Source organism: Carassius gibelio, chromosome B15 (assembly GCF_023724105.1).
Source record: "Carassius gibelio isolate Cgi1373 ecotype wild population from Czech Republic chromosome B15, carGib1.2-hapl.c, whole genome shotgun sequence".
NCBI lineage: Eukaryota > Metazoa > Chordata > Actinopteri > Cypriniformes > Cyprinidae > Carassius > Carassius gibelio.
This window is the reverse complement of record NC_068410.1, coordinates 370,874-397,786: the sequence shown is the minus strand read 5'-3', so window position 1 is coordinate 397,786 and position 26,913 is coordinate 370,874. Positions and strand designations below refer to the sequence as shown.

The window sequence follows — 26,913 nt, the reverse complement described above, 5'->3', positions numbered from 1 at the left end:
TGTCTGTAGTCTTATCAAAAATGTGATTTTCATGTTTGTTTTTTGTAGTTTTTTATGAAACTTACTCATATTCAAGGGTTAATAAAACCAGAATGCAAGAAGCTTGAATAAAAAATTTTTTTTGTTTAAAAGCAGAGGCTCTGTTCTTTGTTTTGATATATTACATATTCAGATATTCATACAACAAAATACTGTGGGGACCAAGTTTTGTGAAAATGATCAAAAATGCTGGCGGTGGTTGGCAACTAAAAAAAAAAAAAAAAAAAGAAAACATTTACGAAGATAGAGTTAATATTTGAAAACTATTTTCAAAATTGTTTCACCTGAATGATCCCGGCATTGAACTCAGACCCTACATCCAGGGGGTAGTTCTCCATCATGTAGAAGGCCACCGCGCACATCACCAACACATGCTGTTGGTTGTGTAGATTCACACATCTGATTGAGACACACAAAGAGTGTTGGTCATAAACACGCTCATCTATTTTCAGTGAGGCTATCTGATGCTAATTCTAGCCCTGGTCTTTAATGAGGGTTCTCAGATCTCAGTAAGACACCCTACATTACAGCTAATCAGGAGCTGATGACCATGCAGCGTGCAGGCGTGTGTTGTGATTGCCAGTTTGAACCTATGTTTGAGTCTCCCAGCATGCCACAGAGACTTTGGCATTAGCTTTGACAGCATGGGGCATAACCTCTTAAGAGAGATGCTAACAGTGTGAAGTCTTTCATCCAATGCAGGACGCAAGCCGTTAACCTCTCATCCCATATTCTATTAAATAAACAGCAAATATTAGTTAGTCTAACCAATCTAATGATCGGTGTGTTGAGTAAGGGTTAAAGCTCAAGGCTGGCAATAGGACGATTGTTGATTCAATCCCAGCAACGACAAAGTGTGTGTATGTATTCAGGTTGTAGTGTTACTCACTGTGCTATAGCTTTAAGGTTAGAGAGCAGGTATTCACTGACGGTAGGTATAAGCTGGCGTGCCGTATCGTCCAGTAGGTCGCACTCCAGCACGTACAGAACTCCGTGAAGAGCGCCAATTCGACTGGGCAGATGAGTGCTGCGCAAGGTGCTCTCCAACAGACGGCACACAGGCTCTGCGATGGCTTTATCCTGACACAAGTACATTAGTCCCGACTGTTAAATAGCTGTATTTGCATTTATTTATATAGCTGCGGCATCAGTGCATATACATGCTCACCATGCCAAGCACTGCGGCTGCTTTGCAGATAGCTGGCACGAGGTACTGGTTGAGAATCTCATCTTCTGGTGGATGGACCTTCTGCAGCTCAGTCAGAGTGGAGAACATCATATCAAACTGATTCCTCTCAGTGAAGAGATCAGACACTGCCAGCAGCTTGAAGACATAGAGAGACAAAGAAATTATGTGTGTGTTAACTGTACAGGAAGAAACCTTGAATGTTTACACTCCTATGACACACTGTTCAGACTCTCAAATGTTTATTTACTGTGCTAGGAAGCAAAAGTTGAAACATGTCAACTGAATCAATAAACAAACACACAGTACGACTAGTACAGCCTGATTCATGAACAGATTACTCCTGTGACCTAGTTCTTATAAAGAATGATAAAACAACTCACAAACTCACAAGTTATCAGTCTGAATCAGCCTCAATAAAGTAAATGATGTTCTTGATGAAACGGAGTGGTTACTGAATTTACATCTGAATCACTTCAGTTATTGTCTGGTTTGAAATGAGGCAAGCACTGTTTTGTAACATTTGCTTCGTGACAAAGCAGAGCAAAATATCATTTCAGGTAAACATTATTCCTACTAAATTTTAATGAAAACATCAAATCATTACCGTATTTTCCGGACTATAAGTCGCACTTTTTTTCATAGTTTGGCTGGTCCTGCGACTTCTAGTCAGGTGCCACTTATTCATCAAAATTAATTTTACATGAACCGAGAGAAATGAACCAAGAGAAAACATTACCATCTACAGCCGCTAGAGGGCGTTCTATGCTGCTCAGTGCTCCTGTGGTCTACCACTGAAAACATAGAGCGCGCTCTCGTGGCTGTAGACGGTAATGTTTTCTCTTGGTGCTTGGTTCTAAATAAATGCTACTTATAGTCCAGAGCGACTTATATGTTTTTTTCCTCATCATAACGTATTTTTGGATTGATGCGACTTATACTCAGGTGCGACTTATAGTCCGAAAAATATGGTAATTACATTTTTTAAATATTAAGCACAAAGCATGTCAGTTTCACCGCTATACGTCACTTCAAAGTTACCAAAATCATACTCTTTGTGTGAATTTAAATTTTTTTATTTAATTGATTTTAAATGTTCCTTTTGTGTTCATTTCGTTAAATGCAGTAAGTGGCACTACATCCAGATTTCTTTTCTCAGTTGTTGATTTTGCAGAAAATTGGTAGGTATTTCGTAACAAGAGCTGTTTTATACAGATCATGCCTTTTTCAGTATGGCCAAAAACCCCACCACTTAACTTTTTATTGAAAAATATTGATATACATTTTTAGCTATGTCATCCAGCCCTACTATACAGCATCAGAAAGCTGATGATATGCTAAGCATAGACTCACCGATCTGACCACCTCACTGAGGAGTACAACAGGAGTCTTCTTGCTACTGGGGCTGCCAGGGAGGATCCACTGACTGTAGAGCTCCAGAAGGAACTGAGAGCAGGAATGGATGTCAACCCCTGCACGGTGCTTCCTGGACAGGATGAGAAGAAAGACGTCTGGGGGATGCTGGTTTCTAAGAGCTGTTCTGCTAGTAACTTAGTAAAAGTCTGACCTGGAGTTGATCGGCGATATTGGTGGGGAGGCAGGTGCTGGGGCATCTGTCTCATCTTCCTCATCCTCACCCCACTCCTCCTCCCTTAGAGGGGTGATGTTATTTCCCAACCACACGGAGTGAATTGACACCTACATAGATTACAGGATTGATATTTTAGGTAAGAATGTGCCTGATGCCAAATACCTTATTCAGAAAGACATGGATAATAGCGTCAAAGCGATTAAGCAATTCTACAGAATAATAGAACAAATATTTGGCATACTCCTCGTGTTTGGTGGATAACAAGTCAGCTACAGCAACTTCCAAAATTAATACGCAAAAGTGTGTGAAGTGTAAACTCTAAATGAAATAAGCGTGAATCAAACATGCAGATAAATGTTAATATAATAAAGGTTTTTAGAGTAGACAATTTACTAACTTGACCCAGTTTGTAGTCCATGTTGCCCATCTCCCTCTCGGTGTTAATCTGCAGCAGGAGTTTCTCATGGCTGATGAGGGTGCCTGCACATAAACACATACACACGAAGGTCAAGAATACAACAAGAGACTGGACACATATAGAGCAAGAGGAGCTTTCGGCTGAGCACTGACCTGCCGTTGAGGATGATAAGGATGGCACGGGGTCCCAGGCATGATAGGGGAAGTGTGTGGCGAGGTTGTCTCTCTTTGACACCATGGCCTGAATCTCACGCTCAACCATTCCTCTAATCACAGTGAGCTTGCGACCAAACCTACAAAACACACACAAACGTATGATCCCCATCTAAACCTAGAGGCCCAGCACATGAATCAAACAGATGTGTACATACCTGGTGTCCAGAGCTTTAAGGATTTTGTTGCGGGGTTGCTGTTCAGGGCAGCTGACGGCTGGATTTCCTGCTGTGGGCAGAGTCATGGCACTCAGCACCAGAGAGGTGATGGCCTGAACCGCCAGTACATTGATCTGAGTCCTCTCCATATCCTCCTGTGACACAAACAGACACGTCTTATCTATTCTAAAAACCTGGAGAGTGTTTATATTTTTGGTAGAAGTTGAATGATTTACCTCTTGCTGGGTTTCCTCTTCTTGGTCCATCGTGATTGGCTGAGTGACCAGCACTCCCAACAGAGTGGCCCACGTCTCCTCAAACTGTGTCCGACTGCTCCAGCCTGCAAAGAGACCACATGAACAACTCAAGCTGTTTAATAATCATATACTTTACATAAGACTATACATGAAGTCTGTCTGATTTTATATATATATAGAGAGAGAGAGGGGGGGGGGGTTCATTAAGATTTTTTAAAAATGTGTTTTAATGCTTCCTTGCTGAACAAAATGAATTTCTAAATAATGAAGAACAAAAAAAAAAAGAAATCTTACCCCAAACTTTTGAACTATAGTGTATACTCAACTTAAGTAATTTGAAATAGTAGCTTACCTATTTAAGGTAATATTTAAATGATCTTATGCCTCCACATAAGTGTATACATCATCTGAACGCTGAATAAATAAACTTTCCATTGATCTATGATTTGCTAGGATTGGACAATATTGGGCAGAGATACAACTATTTGAAATCTGGAATCTGAGTTTGCAAAAAAAATCTAAATCCTGAGAAAACCACCTTCAAAGTTGTCCAAATAAAGTTCTTAGCAATCTAGATTACTAATAATAAATTTAAATTTGTATATAATTATGGTAGGAAATTTACAAAATATCTTCATGGAACATGATCTTTAATTAGTATCCTAATGATTTTTGGCATAAAAGAATAATAGATAACTTTGACCCATACACTGTTTTTTGGCTATTGCTACAAATATACCTAAGCGACTTCAGACTAGTTCTGTGCTCCAGGGTCACATTTATGTCTGTACTATCTATAAATATTTTAATTGTATTCATTTTTGTGGTATGTAATGTATAAGATTCTGTAAGATCTCATAAAATTACTACTTTTTTAAAGAGACACTTTTTTAAAAAAGAGAAACGAGTCTTTCATACCCAGAGTGTTAATGCGGTAGAGGAACTCTCTGAAGACGTCTTTCTCCTGCAGGAACTCTACAGGGATCTCTGGCAATGCTGTGCCAAATTCTCCACTCGGCCTGGGTGACCAGCCCAGCTTCCAGACCTGTTGAATCAAACAAACAAACAAACACTTTCATATGCTTCTAAACACCCATAAACATAATGAATGCATAAACCTTCATTCTCTCTCACCAGTGATGGGATTCGTGTGTAGCTGTTCACAATGGGCAGCCTGGCGAGGCTGATGATGACATTCCGTAGAGTAGGTGTAAGGAACGCTGGAATGTTCTTGTTTCTATGGTGACCCAGAGCCAGCACACTCTGCAGACCTTCAACCAGCTCGGCCATGATCTCACAACACCGCCATTCAAGTTGTTCTAAAACAACAACAACAACAGTGACATTAACGCTTGTTGTTGTAGTCATCATGGATCAGTGTGTAACATATGTGTTGACTTACTATATGCAGAGTCCACCTGGTCTTCTGACTGCTCTGTTTTCCGCTCCGGCCTCAGAAGCTGGTCACCAGGACCAACAGCGACTACATAACACACACGACATCATACTCAGAAAATGAATATGAATTGTGATTGCACTTTTATAAGGTTAATAAGGTTTATAAGGTTTTGCAACACACACCTGCGTGGATGAGGAGCTGTATACAGTGGACGATGGAGCAGGTGTGTGTGAGGTAGGTGTGTGAGGTGAAGTGTGTCCACACCGCCGGCTGCTGGAGAGCCAGACACAGACACGCCAGACTCATTTGCATGTCCACACTCAGAGGCAGCTGATCCTGCAGCAAACGCCAAACCACCACCTACAGATACAGAAAGAGAAACATGCGCTGAGTGGCTTTTATTACTATAGGACGTTACGTTACTATGTCATACACTGAAACGCCACTCTCTAGTGAACGCACATATGACAGTTAGTGGAAGCTAGAGATTATGGTTTATGTAGTTTTAAATATGCATATTTTTCTTACACAAATGCATCACTTTGCTTTAGAAGGCCTTTATTAACCCCCCTCCCCCGGGAGCCGTGTGGAGTACTTTTTATGATGGATGGATGCACTTTTGTGGGATTCAAAATCTTAACCCCAATTCAATGCCATTATGAAGCTTGAAAGAGCCAAGACATTTTTAAATATAACTCTGATTGTATTTGTCTAAAACGGGGTGATGGGTGAGTAAATCATGGGGTAATTTTCATTTTTGGTTGAACTATCCCTTTAATCAAACTGTCTGTCTGTGGATTTTAAACCGCAAAAAGACTGATAGTTCAATATTACGTCTGCAAGTTCTGCACATCTCTGTGTGAAGATATGGAGCCTGTTGTCTACCACACACATACTCAAGTGTCATCTCACTATTTAAAGACACTTCACATGAATTTCATCTCCAGAACTGTGCTGAGAGTTCACTTCAAGTCATTTGATAAAACTGTCGTCAGATACTTTCAATAATAGTAAATAATAAAAACAATAAAAGCAATAATAATAATAATAAACATGATTAAACACTATTTAAGGAATATCAAATTTTTGTGCTTCTGAAAATAAATAATTAAATTTAATTTCTCAGGACACTTTTCTTTAATAACTTAGTTTGATTACAAATCTCTTTTTAATTATTTCTTTTGGCCTTTTGTTCCTTAAAAGTTGAAATATCAGTTAACTTCAGCTATCGACCAACCTACATTCTAAGATATCTGCATTAGACATCAAACAATCCATACTGGTCAACCATTAGAATATTCCATATAAAATCATCCTATTTGCAAAGGATGCATCAGTCTTACCTCTATGGCGAGAGTGCTGAAGGAGGTAATGAGAGTCTCTTTGTCTTTGGGAATGTGTAGTGAGGACGGTAGTTTGGACAGAGACAGCAGGTACTGACTCACCACGCCACACAGACTCAACACCGTCTGATAAAACCCAGGCTCACCTGCAACCACACACATAAACACATTCAATGACAGTTGCAATTACCACTTCACTGTAATTTGCAGAATTTGCCACAAAGGAAAATTCCTATGCACTTACACCTACAAAAGTTTGGACAGACCTATTCATTTTCTATTATTATTATTTTCACCATGTCAAATCACCAAAACAATGAGAAAACACAAATGTAATGATGGGGATTTTGCAGTGACCACAGCAATGTTAAACAAAGTTTGCCTCTGTCTTGATTATAGTATTTATAGTATTTAGTAAACATTTGTATCCTGATCAGTGCCACCTATTATAGAGGAACGGATTTGGTTGTCATTCAGCTAATGGTTACCCACACAAGGGTTCAGGTCCAGGAGGTTTGTGAGTTATTAGGTTAGGTTAGGACTCACTGTAGACTTGATTAAGCTTCTGCCAATAGTCCCCACATATTTGGGAGGAGGGTAGGAGGGGCTGATGAGGGGAGGGGAGGAGCTCAATGACACCAGCCAATCGCTCAAAGGCCACCTGTTGAGCGGTGTCAAATATAACGGTCCCATGATCCTTACACACCCTCTGTACCCCAACACTCAGACATGATGCCAGCAGACACAAGTTAAAGTCCTGCAAACACAATAACACGACTTCAGTGTCCGTCCGTGTCATAAAATGAGCGTCACGTGGGTATTTGGACTTTACCTTGCAGGTCATGATTGCGTTCAGGTCAGATTGGGGAAGTTTCGTCAGAAGCTCTGTAGTTTCATACAGAGCTCCTTCACCTCTCAGACAACACTGAGATTTCACCAGAGCAACATACCACTCCTGCAACACACACACACACAATAGTGATAATTGTATGCTTTTGCTTAGGATTTTTTCTGCTATTTTCTATTTGAAACCAACGTTGTATGTAACGTCATACTTTATTGGGTTCCACATTTTCAGGGGGAGGAGGCGGGTCCCCGTCCAGTGGGTGTGAGGTAATGGGGGCGGCAGGGCTCGTGGTATCCTCAGCAATAGTGGCTCTGAACCTGTCCAGCAGGGAGTAGAACCGCTGATGCCTGACATAAGAAAAAAAGGACATTTTAAAAAGCAGGGTTGGGAGATCTTCTTATCTACAACAACAAAATAAACAGATCTGAAGTAAACTGATGAGGCGCTTTACCTTTGCGCAAGGCCACTGGTCTGCAGGTACTGCTGAATCCTGTCCAGCTCCTCCAGCGGCAGCTGAGCGATACTATTCTACAGTAGGAGAAGAAAACACAATCCTCAAAAAACATTTAGCGCAGTGGTTCTCATCCAGGGGTCTGGGGCCCACTAGGTGCCCTTCCAAGGGGGCTGCAAGATGGCTTGATATAATTTAAAGTAAGCTTGAACAGCTAAGATGTACGGTAAGCTGACATTGTGTTACTTATTTTCGTTTGTTCCCTCAACAACTGTCATTTTAATTTAACTAATCATTTTAATTTTTAATCTTTGTCATGGACATTTTTATAATGATTTTATCATATAGATTTTTTAAATACCGTAATAGAAATGGTTATTTGTGAGTAAAAAGACATTTAAAAATACTCTAATCACAAATGACAAGAAGTGATGTAAATTAATTTGTAATAAAAAATAGAACATAGAATTAAAAACATTCAGCTATTTAATTACACAAAAAATAACGCGTTAACTAAGATTAATTAATTACAGAAAAAAAATAATAACGTATTTTTGCACCGCAGAACGTTTCTCACTGGATGAGTTTCGGCGGACCGATTGTACTGAAGCACCAACTAGCGTTCGCATATCATCGCAGCACATGATCGAACCTCAAGTATCACCTCAACGCAAAACATATAGCAGCTAGCGTGGACTTTACACTTTATGTTGAACTATGTTATTATTTTGTTGGTGCGACTGGCAGTTTATGTTGAACTCTTTATTGTTTTGGCCAAGGTTATTGAGAGTTGGACTTAGTATGTTATGGCCTCTGAAGCAACAGAGAGATGTTTTCTAATAGTCAGTGTTTCCAATGTTCTGAATGTATTTGACAGTATTGTGTTTTACTTAAAAAAAAAAAAAAAAAAAAAAAAAAAAAAAAAAAAAAACACACTTTACAGAAGGTTCCAGCATCTATAAACTTCCTGAAATTCGGAAATGTACTATTTCTAAATTGTTTCTAAATATGCTATTGCTACACTTCATGGCAAAAATTGCACTGGTCTGCTAGACTTGGTTGAACAAAAATAAACAATATTTTGTTGCTTAAGCTTATGTATTCAGTCATTATTCAATGGTATACTATAAATCCATGTGAAAAAAAAAACTTCTCACTGTTCTCAGGTCAAATATTTATATGCGATTAAAATGCGATTAATTTCGATTAATTAATTACAAAGCCTCTAATTAATTAGATTAATTTTTTTAATCGAGTCCCGGCCCTAATTATTTTATTTAATGAGGTTTTATTATTGTAATGTATACGGTAATATTTATATAAATATTTAAACAATTTTAAAGTGCATCTCCTCATTTCTCTATAATATATAAAAAAAAAGAAAGAAAACAAGCAGCACCGTCATTACAGCAGAATTACCAGGAATTTCTTGGGGGGGCCTTCAAATATTGTCTTTGACAATAAGAAAAGCTGATTTGTGGTATCTGACATAAAAATAGATCTTGATTCTAACTAAAAATGACTGGGAACACACTGGCTTCTAAAAGAATCATTTATCATCACTTTAGTGATGCTTCATTACATAAATGCTTATTATAAACTGTTCAGTCATCCATCTTCACTATATATTACAATTGCAGCAGATTCACAGGGAGCTGCATTTAACTGCATTTTTTGTCAGTATTTAAATTCTGTTTTATTTACAATTAGGTAACACTTTAGAATAAGGTTCCATTAGTTAATGTTAGTTAATGTATTAATTAACATGAACAAACAATGAATAACACATTTATTACTGTATTTATTCATCTTCGTTAATGTTAGTTAATGAAAATACAGTTATTCATTGTTAGTTCATGGTAATTCACAGTGCATTAACTAATGTTAACAAGCACAACTTTTGATTTAAATAATGCATTAGTAAATGTTGAAATTAACATGAACTAAGACTTATAAATGTTGTAGAAGGATTGTTCTTGCTTAGTTCATGTTAACGAAAGTAGTTAACTAACATTAACTAATGGAACCTTATTCTAAAGTGTTACCTACAATTATTTCATTTTATTTTAATTACCATTTATTAAAACAAATGGCAAAATCAGCTGGTAATGAGTTATTACTGTGTGTGTGGCCGTGTTTTACCTGCAAGGTCTCGGCAAGCAGCATCTCCACACGTCTGCAGGCGAGTGTGTCCACCATGCGAGCCAGCACACGGAACGGCGTGTTGAGTAGCTTGTCCACGTATAGCATTAGCAGAGCCCCAGACTGACTTAGATGAATGCCCTCCAGACACTGCAGGGTCTTCTTCAGCATTACCGGCTGGAGATTTACACATTTAAAACATAAGTGACTGCAAAGATGTGCAAAGCACGACCTAAACAAAGATGCAGCGCATGTGGATATACATACAGTAGAAAGGTTGTCGCAGCGTGATTGTATAGCCTGTATGAAGAGTCCGCTGGCTGCTGAATTTCGGTGCACAGCACTGATGAGATCCTGCACTGGAGGCTCATGGGAAAGACTGATCAGATCACTCACATGATTCACTGTCAGCCACGTCAGATGCTCAGAGTCATGCAGGTTTTGACACTGAGACAGGAAGAGAAAAAAGTGCTATGTATAATATCTTTTATATGAAATAAAAAACGGAATGGTAAGCTTGTTTTATATAATGGTAGCAGTAAATCAACTTATTTTAAGAGATTTGTTTTTTAAATTATCAGTATCAGATGACTTTGCATATATAATGGCCGGTACACTCACTTTAAGAGAGTTTCTGGCCCCTACTGACTTTCCATTTGTTTAGTTTGTTTTCCATGCTACAGAAGTCAATAGGGAGCAGCAACTGTTTGCTCTCCCACAATCTTCAAAATATCTTCTTTTGTGTTCAGCAGAAGAAAGTAACTCACAGGTTTGGGACAATTTGAGGGTGAGTAAATGATGGGAGAATGTTCATTTTTGAGTAAACAAAAACAAATTCTTAAGTGAAATGGTAGTTAAGACTTAAAATAAGACTCATGCTCAGACACTGCTTAAAGAAAAGGGCACACACTGCTTAAGAAATCTCACCACATAGTCACAGAAGAAGATAAGTGCTCCTCGTCGGACGATCTCTCTGTTAAACATAGCCAGCTTCCCCTCGGGCCTCTCCTCCTCTCCAGATGAGTGCGGACTCAGCAGCTTAGTGCTGGACAGACTGTGCCTCCTGATGAAATTATAAAGAAGAGCTAAGCTTAAAGGCAAAGTTACATATTTGTATAAACAATAGATCTACCACAGACTCCTACAAAGAGCAATTTCAAGTTTCACTTCAACATATAACTGTAATAATTCACAACACGTGGAAGGCCAATTTGTTTTTGCCCTTAAAAAGAGCAATTTATTCCTAAAATGATCAAGAGTATTGCTTAGCCTGGTTGTAACAATTGAGTCTTCATTTTAAACACCCTTTCTCATAAGGCTGCTCATAATGACCTGGGGGTCTGATGCACCTCGGACCACCAGGTGTAGTTGGTGTAGTTGATGATGAGAAGGACCTGACACCAGAGCAGGACCAGAGATGGGTGTGTAGTGATGAGCTGGAGCACCAGGCTGTTCAAACCCTCCAAAGCATAAAAATGACCCCCTTCGCCTCCCTCAGCCTTCAGCAGCCTGCTGCCTGCTGCCGTGATCCGACGGAACATTCCTTGAAAGTTGATGGCAAATGGGATCTTGGTGAGAAATCTGCTGAGCCGGTAAAGAGCCGGTGTTTGGTTCTTACACCGGGACATGTGACTATACGAGTTAAGACACGAGATTCTGCCTACCTGATTTGAAGATGTGGATCAAACACATGAGCAGTGTGCCCAGCTGCTGACAGTAGAACGTGTGCTGCTGTTCACTCATGTCAACTTTCACCTGTTTAGTGGCGATATCATCCAGCATCACCCCCACTAACTGCAATAAGAACCTGACAAACAAAAAGAGATTAATAATTGTATTAATTCTTATTGTTGTCGTGTTTAGAACAATGGAACATTTTAGCAGAAGCATTCAGCCAATCTTCAACAGGCATGTGATCATCTAAATACAAAAGAGGAGGAAAACCTGTTTTTCTCCATTCAGTATGACTTTACAACAACAACAACAAATCTAATTATCAAGGTTATTATTATTTCTATTATTAATCAGTATATTTTATTTGATCATTTTTCCACCCTAACTGACTTTTTTTTTCCAATTACCTAGCAAATGTTTCCTCAGGTGGAACGTGTTGTGGCTCTCCATTGGCGTCTTCCATGGTGGTGGGCGGAACTTCGGGAGGGGAGGAGTCATCATCACACAACCGACGGATGGTGGGACAGGAAAGGAGGTATGGCGACAAAGAAAGCTCCTGAATACGAGACAGAATGATGTCCTCTGTGGACTGTGAGATGAGGACGCGCAGGATGGCGAGAATCCCAGACACCCACAACTGCACCGTACCCACTGAGGCCTACAGAAGAGAACAGGAAAACACTGAGCCAATTGACAGAATTAAGTGCATTGGCATTTACCACTGTTCAGCAAATTGTTCAGTGGGTAAAAATACAGTAATTCCAATATGAATCCATGTGCTAGGGAATTCTGTGTGAAGGCAAAAGAATTCCTTATGTAATTGGTCACTCAAATTCACCACGTGTACCAGCAGAAAGCTGCTTGTTTTGAAAGTGACTTCTGTCTGAGCTATGCTTCATTAACTATATGGACAAAAGCATTGGGACACACCTCTTAATTTCTGAATTCAGGTGTTTCAGTCAGACCCATTGCAAGCAGCTACCCACACAATCTGCATTTGCAAACATTTGTGAAAAAATGGGTCATTCTAAAGAGCAATCCAGCTTTTGCTAGTCAATTCAAGCATGGTACTGTATGAGTCTCCTCTGTTACATCAGATTCAGCCGTAAGTGATATTATTGGAAAGTGTTTAGGAACAGCAGAAATTCAGCCACAAAGAGGAAGACCATGTAAAGGCAGTGCTGAGGTGCATGGTGCATAAATGTCGTCAACACTCCGCTGACTCCATGAGTAAAGAGAACCAAACATTTATGTTTTTATGGCCAAGCAGCTGCATGCAAGCCTCAGATCACCAAGCACAATATGAAGCGTCAGATACACTGATGTTAAGCACGGGCACCTGGACTATAGAGAAGTGGAAACATGTTCATGTTGGAGTGATGAACCATAGTCTCATAGGCGAGCCTGGGTTTGGCTGATACCAGGAGAACATTACCCGCCTGACTGCACTGTGCCATTTGTAAAGTTTGGTAGAGGAGGGATTTTCTGAAAATGCCACTTGCTTCCAATAAAGGCCAATCTTAATGTTTCAGCATACCAAGACGTTTTGGACAATGCTATGCTTCCACCTTTGTTGGAACCCTTTGTGCAAGGCACTTTTCTACTCCAGCATGACTGTGCCCCAGTGCATAACACAAAGTCCATAAAATGACTTGGTTGGATGAGTTTGGTGTGGAAGAACTTGACTGGCCCACACAGAGCCCTGACCTCAAGCCCTATCCCACGGATCACCTTTGGGATGAACTGGTATGGAGATTGTGAGCCAGGCCTTATCATTCAACATCAGTGCCTGACCTCACAAATGCTCTACACTGCCATACAGTGTATATTATTACACTATTGACATTGAACCATTTTGTCTGTAACTTCTATATTCTAATATTTAGTGCATGAGGAAAGTAATCTAAGTGATGTGTGACTGAAGGTTCTCACTAGTGTAGAAGGCGTGATGAACATGCTCTTCAGTAGCATGTCCACAGGCCGCAGAGAGGAGGGAGCCACAGTCTCGAACAGTGTGTTTAACACACCCAAAGCCTCATGGGAGTCCAGATGCATCTGTCAAGCAAACAAAAGCAAACATGTAAAGTACAATTAAAAAAACCCTGTTCTTTAGAATTAATTTTGAATTTGAGATGATACTCAGGACAGGAAGTAGATTAGACAGAACCGCACTTGCTGTTTGCCGATCATTGGTAGGATGATGTCAGCGATCTGTCGTGAAAGCCTCTTCCACTTATCTTCGTTCTCTTTATGGCACTGCTGTAGGACTAGAATAAACATCTCCAGCACCTGCACACAAAAAACAACCATAAGTTTACATGTAATCCAGGAATGCAACACACACACACACATACACCAGAACAAAGTTTTACCTGATGGTGTTGTATGAGGCGTAGCAGCATGGACACCACCACCTCCTTTTGAGTGTCCAGCTCCTTCCCCGCATCTGCTTTATTGGAGCCACGCAGCACAAAGAGGTCATGTACTATAGGCTGCAGTGCAGGGATTGCTGGGAAATAAAGAGAAGCATAAGAATCAACACTAACTTTTTCAAATGATTAGATTGATGTTTAAACTATTATGTGGAATTTTACAGTCGATATGCAAATGTATATATATTTTTTTAGTTTAAAATGTGATTTGATAAACTGTCATTACATATTCTCCTCATGGATGTGAATGTGAATATATATTGGTATTGTGATTCCACACACCGTGTGTTACTGCCTTCCTGTCGCTGGCCATGATGCCATCACACAGCTGAATGATCTTTGGGATGCTGATGATCTGTTTGGAGTGGTAGCGCTCATAGGACAGCAGAACCAGGAAAAAGAAAATGTTGGGCACAATCTCTTCAGAGTTCCTTCATAGAAAAAAGAAATCACTTTAGTGCAAATTTATGACATAAGCAGATCTGTGCATTTACGAGAACTCTACTATTGGAAAGATTGGGGTCAGTAAAATAAAAATAAAAAATAAACTTGATTGCTAGTTATGGTGACTGTCAGATGGTCTTACCTGAACTGCCCCACTTCAATATATTCAAACTGCTTCAGCACGAAACCAATGAATACCTGAAACAAACACAGGGTAATAAAATATTAGCATTGTGTGAGTCTAATGTAGAAATATAATAAGATTTATTTTGATTCTCAATTAGTGGAGCAAATTGGAGATTAACATGTTGACATTAGGGGTTTAATCTACAGCTCTAAACGACTTGCCTGGTCTGAATCAAGCAAACAGTAGTTGACCCGGAGCTGCACAAGCTGGGTGAGAAGGTCCAGCACCTGTCTTTGTAGAGCCACTGAGGTGCTGGTGGTGTACTGCTTCAGAGCCTTTATCACCAGCGGCTCAAACAAACGGATGTGATTATGAATGGCATTCTGAAACACACACAAGTAGTCTACTATTAGACACTTGAAATATAGGTCAAGAAGACATCAGTATTGTTACTGTTAGTTAAAAGTAAATGTACAATTATTTAAAAATCATTATGCCAATTAAAACGAGATGAAATTAAATTACACAAAAATGTAATTAAAAACTTTACAAAAAAAAAAACTATGCATTGGCAACTAACTGTAACCAGTTTAAGATGAAGTACTAAAATTGAAAGAAATTAAGCTAAAAAAAAAAAAAAAAAAGAAAATGATAAAAGCACATAACACTTAAAAAAAAATACTGATCTGAAATATATTTTACTGTTACAGCTGGTACATTCTCCTCGTGATAGTATGCACTTATAAAAAACACTTTATAAATTATGATATAAATAAGTGTAACAAATAACAATACCATATAATAACATAAATACAATAAAACAGACCCATCAAATAACTACAAAACAAAAAAGTGGCCCAAAAAATATAAATTTTACCATATATTTCCAAATATTCCTCTGCTACCACAATATTTTATTACTGATTAATAAACAATAAACATTCATCAATATTTTTTATTCGATATGATTTGTCACAGGTATCCCCACTGTTTTTACTTCCAACGTCACTCAAACAAATTACAGTATATTTTGTTATTTTATAATTCTAGTAACGAATTATGAGGCAACTTACCTTGTCTCCTCGATGGCGAGTGACATTGGTGATACTCGACCTCAGTTGATTGGACACTTTTTGCATGACATCAAACCACCTATAGGATCACAGAAATGACATGTTCAGTCATAACAGCCTTTTAATTTTCTATTTCTAGATTTATCTCTATGAGGAACTGTTCTACACAAGCACACTCTCTCTCACCCAGAGGCGTCCTGCTCTTGTTCAGCTTGCACCATGTTTCTGAGGCTGGCATCTGCGAGGGCCTGGGTAAAGTGAGTGTATGGGGCCATGAAACAGTAATGGTAGAGGCCGGGTCTGACACTGGTCGAGCCGAGCCGGAGGGCCTTGCCCTGGGACCGACATGGGTGAGACGACGCCCCCTCATACTGAGATGCAAGATTGGTCCCAAACAACGACTTCAACAGCTATAAGCACAGAGCACATAGTGAAGCCCAGGACTTTGTAAAGCCACGGATTGAATCAAAAGAGTAACGCATGTCTAACCTGCTGAACACACACAGTGGCCATAGTGGGTTCCCTTGAAAAACAGGACTTGAGGTAACCCAGGATCTCTTCAACACACTAGATAGTTTAAAAACAGGGTTAAAGCTTGTTATTGGCATTCATTTTGCTCAGACATCATCATTTATTCACTGACTTAGACTTTGATGTCATACTTTGCCAATATCATGCAGGGTGGCCATCTCAAGCAGCTGTGAAAGAACATCAAGCGCCGACCTCAGGAAACCTCCAAACTTCTCATTAGTGTTGTGAAGGTCTAAGGTGACTTTGTAGTTAGCATGTGTAGCTCTCAGTGCATCATAAAGCTTCAGATAAGGAGGCAGGTGATAAAAGCTGCCCAGAGTGGTGGATTTGTTAACGGCTGGTGTCGCTGTGCTGTCCACCGATCTGCCTGTATGAAAAAACAGTGCAAGATACCTGTAAATATTCAATTAATAAATAACAAATAGCACCATGACCTATTTTCCTTTGCATACTCAGTAGAATTCTTCATATGTATGTATCTACATGTGGCACTGTGAGCGTGACTGTACCCGTGTTGGCTTCTCCTCCTTTCTTTGGGCTCATGGGGGTGGTGCTCGGCTCCGTCATCTCCTTCTCTTTCCCCTTTCGTCTGATTGGACTGAGAGATGGAGTGTTGCCCAATGAGGGTAAAGTAGCCTGGGAGGAAAGATGAACAGAAATAATGAAGCTTTAGATACTGTTCGTAAATATGAACTATTACTGATGTGTAGTGTCTGTTGAATTCCTTTACCTTGGCCGCATGGCCTGGGGGTGTGTCTTCCAGCACATGGGCGCAGATGTTAAGGATCTTCAGCAGGTGTGAGAACAGCTGCTCCACCATAACAACCAGAGAGCGGTCATTAAGAGCAGGCCACGCCTCCTCTACCTTCGAAGGGGCGGAGTTAGACTCCTCCTCACCTGCCCACGGGCTCTTCATGCACTTTGGTGCAACAGCTACAAAAACAGGTTGAACACAACATTTTAAATACAAACGGGACTAAAACAAAGTGAAGAAAACTTACAAAAATCTAAATAGCTCCTGAAATGGGACTTCCATCAGCCTTGGATGAACAAAATTAAATCACACTTAACCCTCCTGAGGCGGTTTGGCCATTTTCGACAGATTTCATTTGTGTTCGTTTTATAAAAATGAGGCTTCCTTAATCTGAGGGATTCAAAACTTTTTGACTTTTTTTTTTTTTTTAGATATGCAATCCGAACAAACAAAACATAACTTTGGTGGTCAAAACTGACCGACCACAGGAAATGAATGTGAAAGATTATAATGCAGATAATTCATGTATTAAATAAAATCAAATTAACCAATAATAAAATCTACATATCAACGCTGAACAAAAAAACATAGAAATAAAGGACAGAGACTATAAAACGTTTGCTCATTTGCTTATACAATGGTGGTGCAATTAAGAAACTTAAAACACTTAATTAAAAAAAAAATTACGCTCTTGTAAAAAACTGTGGCTACTCTAATCTAAATGAGTTTGTACCCGCGAGAAGGTTTCCAGCCAGTAGCAGAGCAGCCTGATGTGCAGACAGATCAAGAGGGAACCAGGCAGAGGAGATGAGAGACAAAACCATACTGGCCACACCGACCGTCAGAGACCGGCGCATGTCCTCACTACCAGCAGGCTGAGAGAGACTACAGAAGAAGAGAAGATTTCTACTACTGCAGAGACAGATACAACTGACAGATAAGACTGGCTTTTTATATTCTTTTACACTAATAATATGATCAAGACATCAAATCTACTGTAAGCAGGTTTTAATCTTTGTCCTAGAGGAAGATGAACTTCTGTTAAGATTCAGATCCCGAGTGTGAATTCAGATGAGGAGTGTGTACCTAAAGGAATGTCCTCGGCTGCGGTACTGGCTGGAGCGGTTGAGATGAAAGACAGAGGAGCACACATAGCCACAATGCCAGCCTGTGCTCCAAGTGCACACTGGGAAGGTGCTGGACAAAAGGCACAGAGCCTCACAACAGCCAAACTAGAGCGATGACATTAAGTGTAGAGATTAGATCTTGATTCCAAATAAGACCACTCTTCAGAATTACAGCAGCTGTTTCTTATGTCTGTGCCACCAACCAGAACTATTTCCAACCACACAGAAGCTCACAGAGGTCTGCTATTATGATGTGTTTTTTTTTTATATAATCTGTGGGCTCTTGCAATTTGGAAACAAGCCATAAGCAATATTTTATAAGAGTTTTACTTAAAAGGTTAAGGCACTCACAGTGGTGGCTCTGGAAGTGGAGGAGGTGAGGGCGTGGGAGACGGCAGCGATGACCCGGGATAGGTTGTTCTCCACTGTAACATCCGGTGCACTCTGATCCAGATTGTAGCCACGGTATGTTCTGCAGTGATCACATTAAGAATTAGAATAAAGCCAAATGCACAACCAATCAAAACTCTGGGTCAATATTTTATTACTGATTAATAAATAATAAATATTCATCAATCTTTTTTATTTGATATGATATGAGATAATCAGTAATTATGTCCGCACTGGATGCAACAAATGCATTGTTTGTAATGGGTTTTATTGGTTTTGACTCATCACACTAGGACACACAGCATCACAGTATGTTAAGGGCAATAACATTTCCATCACACACTTGAGGTATTCGAACCTTAAGCCGCATTAAAACAATGCATTACACCCAAATAATGTTCTTTTTAGCAATGTCATATGACCCCTTTAAAGTAGTGTTCCTAAGCGCCACCTGCTGTCAGATAGGGAATCTGCGTCTCATTCAGCTCGTCAGCTGTTTCGTTCAGATATGTTTTATTTAGTATAGTTTCACAAAACTGAAATCAGACTATTCTGTTTTTGCTTTACATTTCTAAATTATACAGTCTTAGATTCAAAACTACTCATGCTGCATGCATGCAGCATCCTTGTTTGGATCATGATTAAAATCCAGTGGTTTTCTCTAATTTTAAATGCAAAGAACACAGAGCAGAGTCGTAGTTTGTTGATATCAAGATATATCTTTTATTTGTGTAACTTTTTTGATTTGTTTGATTTGGAGTTCCTTTCAAAATTTCAATTTAGTTTTGTTATATTTTAATTTCAAAGTCAAATTGTGAATTGAATCGAATCATATGTTGAGTGAATCATTACATCCCTAATTTTAAAATCGAATTTATTCCTATGATGGCAAAGGTGAATTGTCAGCAGTCTCCAGTCATCAGTGTCACATGATCCTTCAGAAATCATTCTAATATGCTGATTTGCTGCACAAATTTTTTTTCTTATTATGATCAATGTTGATAACAGATGTGCTGCTTAATATTTGTTAACAGTGATGCATGTTTTTTTTTCAGGATTCCTGATGAATAGAAAGTTCAAAAGAAAAGCATTAATTTGAAATATAAATCATTTGTAACATTATACTTTTATATCAATTGATGTGCCCTAGCTGAATAAAACTATTGTTTTCTTTTAAATTAATGTAAAAAAAAAAAAAAAAAAAAAAAAATGAAAGCAGCCATTTAAACATGTAATGCAAAGAAAGAAGAGCTGTAGTGTACCGTGTAATAGTGCTGGTAGTGAACTGTGATGGAGGCTGGGTCTCGTGCATTAGCAGCTGCAGGTACACACTGCTCTGATCTCGAGCTATGGCCACAACCGGGTCTGTCTGAGCCTGGTCACAGTCAAAGAACAACCTGGGCACCAGCCTGAGTAAAGAAAGATTGAGCAAACTCAGAGTGGGAGATTTGTGATGTGCAGTCGGGAGATGATCAGTCAGAGGTGAAATGTCTGAATACCTGCTGATGGTGTTTGCTGCCACATGTCTCACACGCGGGTCTTCATCGCCCAGTAAATGAAGCACAACTTCATTTAGAACCCTGTCCTGGAGCCTCAACAGCTGAAATGAAAATATTAATAATAAAATATTAATTATGTTTGTAAAATATATTAAAGCTATGTTACATAGCAATAATAAAACAAAAAAAAGTGTAAAAAAAAGTATATATATATATATATATATATATATATATATATATATATATATATATATATATATATATATATATAAAAATATATATATATATATATATATATATATATATATATATATATATATATATATATATATATATATATATATATATATATGTAAACAAGCACGCATGAGAAGCACATGAGGAACATGTGAAAGACGCGCTGAATGAATGCACATTCACTCTCTGACAGCAGATGGCGCTAAACTGCAGCCCTTACCCTGGAACCCCCATAAAGCAAGCAGCTGCACTACTTTCTAAAACATATTTAAATTATTTTAAATAGCCATTCAGATTTGTGTATTCACTATGATGATTATCACAGTGCCAAATACTTAAGTAGTTAGACTTAATAGGCTATTTATTTTCAAACTTTTTTTTTTTTTCATTTTAATCTGGACTTACAACATGCCCAATATATTGTTTGAAAGTGTTTAGAATCTTTGTTAATTCCAACTTTACATAAGGGCTTCATTAGTTAATATTAGTTAATTCATAAACATAAACTCCCAATGAAAAATTATTCTGAACATTCAATAATCTTAGGTATTCCAGTATTTAATAACATGTTGTCAAAATCTAACATTGCAACTGAGCTAACATAAATTAATAAAAAAAAAAAAAAAAGAAAAAAAAAAAAGATGAATAAATTCTGTAGCAAATGTAGCTTTTGCTCATTGTGAATGTTGATGGTTAACTAATGGGGTCTTATTGTAAAGTGATATGGGTCTTTATAGTTCTTTTGCACTTTTAACTGTGCAAAACTTTTAACTTTACATATTTTTTCTGTATTGTTTTATTGCATTTAAATGTCCAGTTATTTTTGTTATAAGAAAAACATTATTTAACCTGTTATACTGTATTATGACCACTTTTCATAAATTTATGCATTTGGCAAATGCTTTTATCCAAAGCGACTTACAGTGCATTCAGACTATCAATTTTTACCTATCATGTGTTCCCGGGGAATCGAACCCCAAACGCTTGATATCACAATGCTCTACCACTTGAGCTACGAGCAATTTATCGCGAAAGGAAATTTTGATACCGACATATCCCTAATATATACACACGCATAATACTAGATTAAAAAATCAAATGAATGACAAATGAATCCTTCATCTTAAACGGAGTAAAGTGAGAAAGAGAGATGACTTACCCCGGTATAGTGATGCTCTCCTTTGTGCAACTTCTCAGTTTTTCTTTCCAAGAAACTTACTAACCTGGAACAATAGTTGTTTTTTAACACAGAAACAATAGTTGTTTTTAATAATTAGATGTTTGATTCTTTCCACAAAAATCAGCAGTTACATATGAATTAGGGGGGTAACGATTCACTAGTTCTCTCGATGCATCAATTACAAACCCTGACGACTCATATGCATCGATCTTGAAACATGATTTTTTAATCGTGAAGCGCCGATCTCAGACAGTAATCAATTCAAAACGCTTTCAAAAAGCGATTCAATGCTTTCAAATTATATACACATTAAATTACTACATTATCGGAGCAGTCGAAAGCTGCCATTGAATGATAAATGCGTTTAAACAATGCAGATGAACCGAATGTACGAAGGAAACTGTTAAAATAACAAAGCATTAACAACGACCTTGAAATAAGAGTGTGGGGTTTATCTAATAATCAGATGCATGAAAGTAGCGTTTGTAGCTTTAGCAAACAGACATCTGGCACGTTTTCTCTCAGAATCATTATTCGCTTATGGAGAGGAAAAGTTAAATAGCTACTGTAACATTTTATTCTTTGAAAATGAGATGAAGACCTTTTCACACTGAAAGAGAAGTGATCTCGGTCTCATAGACGTGCTTTATCTGCAGCTAAACTGTACAAAAGCAGAATGAACTGATAAAACGTTAATAAAACCCACAATAAGTACAATTTATGAATGATGCAGTGCTAATTGACATATCATCTATTACAGTACAGAAACTATGAAGTATATTTTCTACCTTATTCTGTGCAGAAAATTAAAATAATTGATAATTAAATGTAGCTTAATATATAAAACAATCATAAAATTGCCATTAGGAAAAAAATATCGATTACAAATCAATTACAAAGATTATAGTCCAGCAGTGTATTTGATTTCTTACAGCTAATTAAAAGTAATAAACAAAGAAGAGAATTCCTTGTAAAAAAAAAAAAAAAAAAAATATATATATATATATATATATATATATATATATATAATAATTATGATAACACATAGGCTACATACGGTACATAAAATTATTGTATTTGGCATTTCTGTCACTTTTCTAAAATGATGGCTACGCCCCTGGTGTGACAAAATGTTAGCTTATACATAATACTCTTAAAGCTCTTTTTAAAAATCTTGGCTTACATGCATTTTTACGTATGCCATGTCGCATCATTAAACTAGCATTTAACAATGGACAAAAGGTTTAGTTTTTTTTCCTAACCTATGGTTCTCTAACCATAAATGCTTCTTTAATTTGCCCCGACTAAACATTTAAAGACTTTAGGGGAAACATTTAAATAATCCTGTGAATGCACTTAAAAGAATGCAGAATTTAATCATTATAATCGAATCAAATTTAATTGTGAATCGAATTGTTCTAAACTGGCAAAAATCGTTATTGAATCGAATCGAAAACCTATGAATCGAATCGAAGCCTTCCCAAAGATTTACAGTCCCAATATGAATATATGTGCTTTTTAAATTATTGTATCAAAATGTGCTAAATAAAGTAAAGTTTGAACCCACTTACCGAAAATCGATCTCAGCAAGGGTCTCCAAAAGCTCAGTGCGAACCAGCCAATAGGAGCAGTCTTTCAGGGTCAGCAAATCAATGAGCAGCTGCAGGCCAAGTTCACTTAAACTTCCACTGCACAACGCCATGATACAGGTCTGTAGTTGTGTAAAAACACAAAATATACTTATAATCTTTTAAAACTAACAGACAGATTTAAACTAGCATTCTTCACATGTTCAAAATGATCCGAGGGGCATGTATGTGTGTGTATGCATGTATATATACATATACATACATACATACATATACATATATATATATATATATATATATATATATATACATATATATATACATATATATATATACATATACATATACATATATATATATACATATACATATACATATATATATATATATATATATACATATATATATATACATATACATATATATACATATACATATGTATATATATATATACATATGTATGTATGTATGTATATGTATATATACATGCATACACACATTTTTTTTCTCACCCTAACAGCAGCACAGGCCATTTTACATGTGACTGAAGATTCATCTTTTAGACTTCGTTGCAGCAGAGGCACAACATTTTTGAGTGTCACAGAGTTTCCTAATAAAACAGAAAAACAGAGAATGTGAAAACAAGCCTTACGAGTGTGTGATTCATCTGATCAAGCTGTAGCTGTAGTCCTCACCTGTGACGGAGTGGATCTGGGACAGCCATGTCTCTGTGTTGTAGCGTGTCTTGAGCTGGATGCCTTGGATTAAAGCCCCACACATGATGGCTGTTGCTCCTCTGATCTGAGGATCCCCATGTTCAATGTACTGCAGTATATCACTGATGTACTGTTGCTCTGTTCACACAAACACAACAGTTTCAGGTTTCTAGTTTGGAATCAATTCAGTTTTGGGGTCCAGACAGTCAGGCTCAATATTTAGTCTTTTGTTGTAAGTGAATGTCTGGAGTGTTCATTCCCTCACTGAACGCTCTTGTCTCGTGTGTTTTTGTCGAGCAAGTGGATTATGTTTTCATTGGCCAGGTGTTCTTCTGTTGTCATGTTTAATATAGCACACACCTTGCCTGACTTTAAACTGGCAGTGTGTTTCCACATTATCTTGTTTTTTGTGAGCACATAGGCCATGTGGTCTCATGGTGTCATGTTTTGTGTGACTACTTATCTTTTTATGGTTCATTTGCCCCACCTGCTCTCCTCTGAAACTCTTTCCCTATTTATTCTCCCTGTGCTCTCCGTTCTGTGCCAGACTGTTCCTGTGGTCCTATTGGTTCCCAGTGTGTCCTGCCCTGCCACATCCTGTCTAATTTTGCAGTGGCTAAGTATTTTACTCTATGGGGTAGTTTTTGTTTATTTTTGAGTTATGATAAAGCCTGTTGAGCTCTGCGCCAGAGTCCTCGACTCTTCCATCCCAAAAAATAGGACACATATATACAACTAAATAAAAACAAATTTAAAGACAAAACAATAGACATCTATTAACTTTTTTTTTTTTAAACAAACGTAAAAAAAAAAAAAAAAAAAAAAAAACAAGAGCGAGTGATTCAGTTGACCCATGAATGAACAGAATCCTTGGATGGGGTCAGTGTTTTTCTCACCATCTGGCTCTTGTCCTTCTAATGGCTGCAAGTAGAGTTTGTTGAAGAAGGATTCGGGTAGAAGAGCTGCTGCTGCCCCCACACAGCTAACGGCTAATGCCTTCACGCTCACACGGACCTCATTATCAGGAACCAGCCCTACAACACACACACACACACACACACGCACACACACATATATGATTTTATGAAGACACTTTAATGTTCAAGTAGCAAACAACAACACCCAAAAACACTTGTATGCTTTTGTATGTGACAATACAGAGTCAAGCAACACATGTTTTGTTTCTCACCATTTCTTTGGCCGGTGAGCAGGAAGGAGGCAGCCAACAACCGCACACAGTGCACCAGAGGCTCTTCCTTTGGGTCAGTATAGTGACCAATTTCTCCTTTAATCCTAGATGGCTAAAACACACAGAACACATACAAAATATTCACAGATTATGCCGTTTAACTACTAGATCTCTGTTGAGAATCTGTGAGAACCTGAAGATGCACAACATTGTTCAACATCATTATTGTGTGTGTTCACCTTGTTGTCGAGATCTGCGGCTTCCTGGACCTCTTCCTTTGGTATGAATCGATCCACACTGCTACAGGATGATTGCCTGTTGTGACCTTTTCCCTCCAGAAGATGGGGCTTACTTAAAGCTGACAACAAGAGAATACTGTGAGCTAAAAGGATGACTAATAAACACTCAAGTTAGACCTTTAGAACAGGGTGTATTGCTGAGAAAGTGTACTAAATGAGGATGTACCCAGTGCTGACTGAGAGAAAGGCTCTGGAGGTTTATCAGGCGGTGGAGCTGCACCCTCCTCTTCCTCATCCTGCAATGTGCCGATCTGCATCCCTGAGTACTGACTATCACTGCCGTCCAGCACCTACACACACACACAAACACACACACACATATATATATATATATATATATATACTTATATAAATGTACATATGTCACTATCAATATATATATACACACATAACAGAATGGGCCAAACTCACAAACAAGCATAAACATTCATGCAAATGAACACAAAAAACAGGAACAGTCAGACATGCAGTATCACTTTAGGAACTCATACAAATATTGCATGATCACAGCTTTCTTTTGCATAATAATATGCATGTCAAGATAATTTTTGGCCTCACAAGAAAAAAAACAGTGTTTATCAACTGCAAGCTACACCACCAGAAAATGAGGATTTAATGGCTGATTAGACACTACTGCTAGAGGAAGAGATGGCAGAAAAGGAAGAGGAAGAAGTCGAGGTAGAGGAGGAGGAATAGAATGGCCTGTAGATAGTCGACTCGCTGTCGGAGTGTGGGTCCGGCCCTTCTGTGGGAGTTGGGGAAGGTGGTGAATAGCTCCGACAGTGTCTGCTGGTGCTGGTGACACTTACGAGCTCGGCGCAGTCTGAAGGCGTCACAGCGGAGTCCGGCCCCTCTGTAGTCGTCTGGGAACTGTCACTAGGGGGCGACGACAACACTGCTCCCATTGACATCTGGTTCCCATCGGTTACTAAGTCACCGGACGTGCTGACGACCCCGGCGCCACCGCTTGAGCTGCGACTTAGCATGTCCTCGTCTTCCTCATCTGGAGTATCAGGCCCTACGCCCTGCTCTGACGCACTCAGGTCCACTGAGTCTCCCGGCTGCAAGGCATGCTGGGAGGAGCGTGGCTGCTCTGTGATGATGTCAGATGTGCCAAGAGACGAAACGCCGGATGAGGAGGGAGCTTCACTGGAGCTGTCGCCACCAACCGAGGCTTGAAGAAATGTGAGAGAAACAAAGCATTAATCTTTCCATATATTCCATGCAAAGCATTTGTTTGAATTCAAGGAGTGTTTGTTTTATGAAGAAAGCAAAGGTTATGGACATGATGTTGGTAGCTGCCTGGTTTCTTTTCTGGTGTTTTGTCTAGGTAAGCGCAAGCATGTTGCAACGTGTGGTTGCTAGAGCGCTCAGGCAAAACAACAAATCCTCAAATCTACACTAAGCGTCCAATTTTGCCGTCGGAAATAATTTGTACCGTATTTTCCGGACTATAAGTCACACTTTTTTTCAAATTTTGGCTGGTCCTGCGACTTATAGTCAGGTGCGACTTATTTATCAAAATTAATTTGACATGAACCAAGAGAAATGAACCAAGAGAAAACATCACCGTCTCCAGCCACAAGAGGGCGTTCTATGCTGCTCAGTG

At 38.5% G+C, this 26,913-nt stretch overlaps 1 protein-coding gene across 1 annotated transcript; it reads right to left on the bottom strand.

The window, feature by feature from the left end:
• Window positions 1-330: 330 nt before the first annotated feature.
• Window positions 331-26,478, bottom strand: LOC127972782 (huntingtin; the record flags this gene model as incomplete). The annotated part of the gene is given in 50 exon segments (XM_052576558.1): window positions 331-438; window positions 929-1,119; window positions 1,208-1,363; window positions 2,579-2,711; window positions 2,793-2,923; window positions 3,214-3,296; window positions 3,387-3,526; window positions 3,605-3,759; window positions 3,841-3,944; window positions 4,780-4,906; window positions 4,996-5,180; window positions 5,264-5,344; window positions 5,443-5,620; window positions 6,604-6,749; window positions 7,150-7,360; window positions 7,436-7,558; window positions 7,659-7,797; window positions 7,902-7,978; window positions 10,044-10,220; window positions 10,311-10,490; window positions 10,971-11,106; window positions 11,376-11,586; window positions 11,708-11,850; window positions 12,125-12,375; window positions 13,650-13,772; window positions 13,890-14,006; window positions 14,090-14,226; window positions 14,432-14,580; window positions 14,736-14,791; window positions 14,942-15,103; window positions 15,794-15,872; window positions 15,980-16,203; window positions 16,283-16,360; window positions 16,456-16,691; window positions 16,834-16,960; window positions 17,055-17,257; window positions 17,812-17,963; window positions 18,165-18,310; window positions 18,557-18,677; window positions 19,858-20,004; window positions 20,095-20,195; window positions 21,491-21,554; window positions 23,083-23,222; window positions 23,613-23,710; window positions 23,796-23,954; window positions 24,713-24,850; window positions 25,006-25,117; window positions 25,245-25,363; window positions 25,471-25,594; window positions 26,114-26,478. Coding segments are annotated over 50 exon segments (7,243 nt in total), but the record flags the coding sequence as incomplete, so codon positions are not given.
• Between the last annotated feature and the right edge of the window lie 435 nt (window positions 26,479-26,913).